The 206-nt window shown below is 65.0% G+C and overlaps 1 protein-coding gene across 1 annotated transcript in view; it reads right to left on the bottom strand.

The window, feature by feature from the left end:
• Positions 1–206, bottom strand: part of LOC119592339 — a 39,276-nt gene that overhangs the window by 8,408 nt on the left and 30,662 nt on the right. Inside the window, 1 exon segment of the mRNA XM_037941166.1 lies at positions 44–199. Coding sequence (XP_037797094.1) covers positions 44–199 — 156 coding nt within the window.

Here is a 206-nt window from a genome sequence, read left to right as displayed (position 1 = left end):
ACAACACCTCCCACAGTTTCCTCCCAAAGCCTCCCAGTCAAACCTCCTTGACGCAGCGGTGTCCGTGCTTGGCGAGGAAGGCCCTGAAGGCGGACCCGACGAGGCCCGGGTCGCTCTCCAGCCACACCTGCGCCTCGTCTCCTGCCATCCCGAGGAAATCGTCCACCTCCTCGTTCTCGGCGATTACGCGAGCCAAGGCCTGGCGG

The sequence above is a fragment of the Penaeus monodon genome, chromosome 30 (assembly GCF_015228065.2).
Source record: "Penaeus monodon isolate SGIC_2016 chromosome 30, NSTDA_Pmon_1, whole genome shotgun sequence".
NCBI lineage: Eukaryota > Metazoa > Arthropoda > Malacostraca > Decapoda > Penaeidae > Penaeus > Penaeus monodon.
The sequence above is the reverse complement of the archived record's forward strand: the minus strand, read 5'-3'. Positions and strand labels throughout refer to the sequence as shown.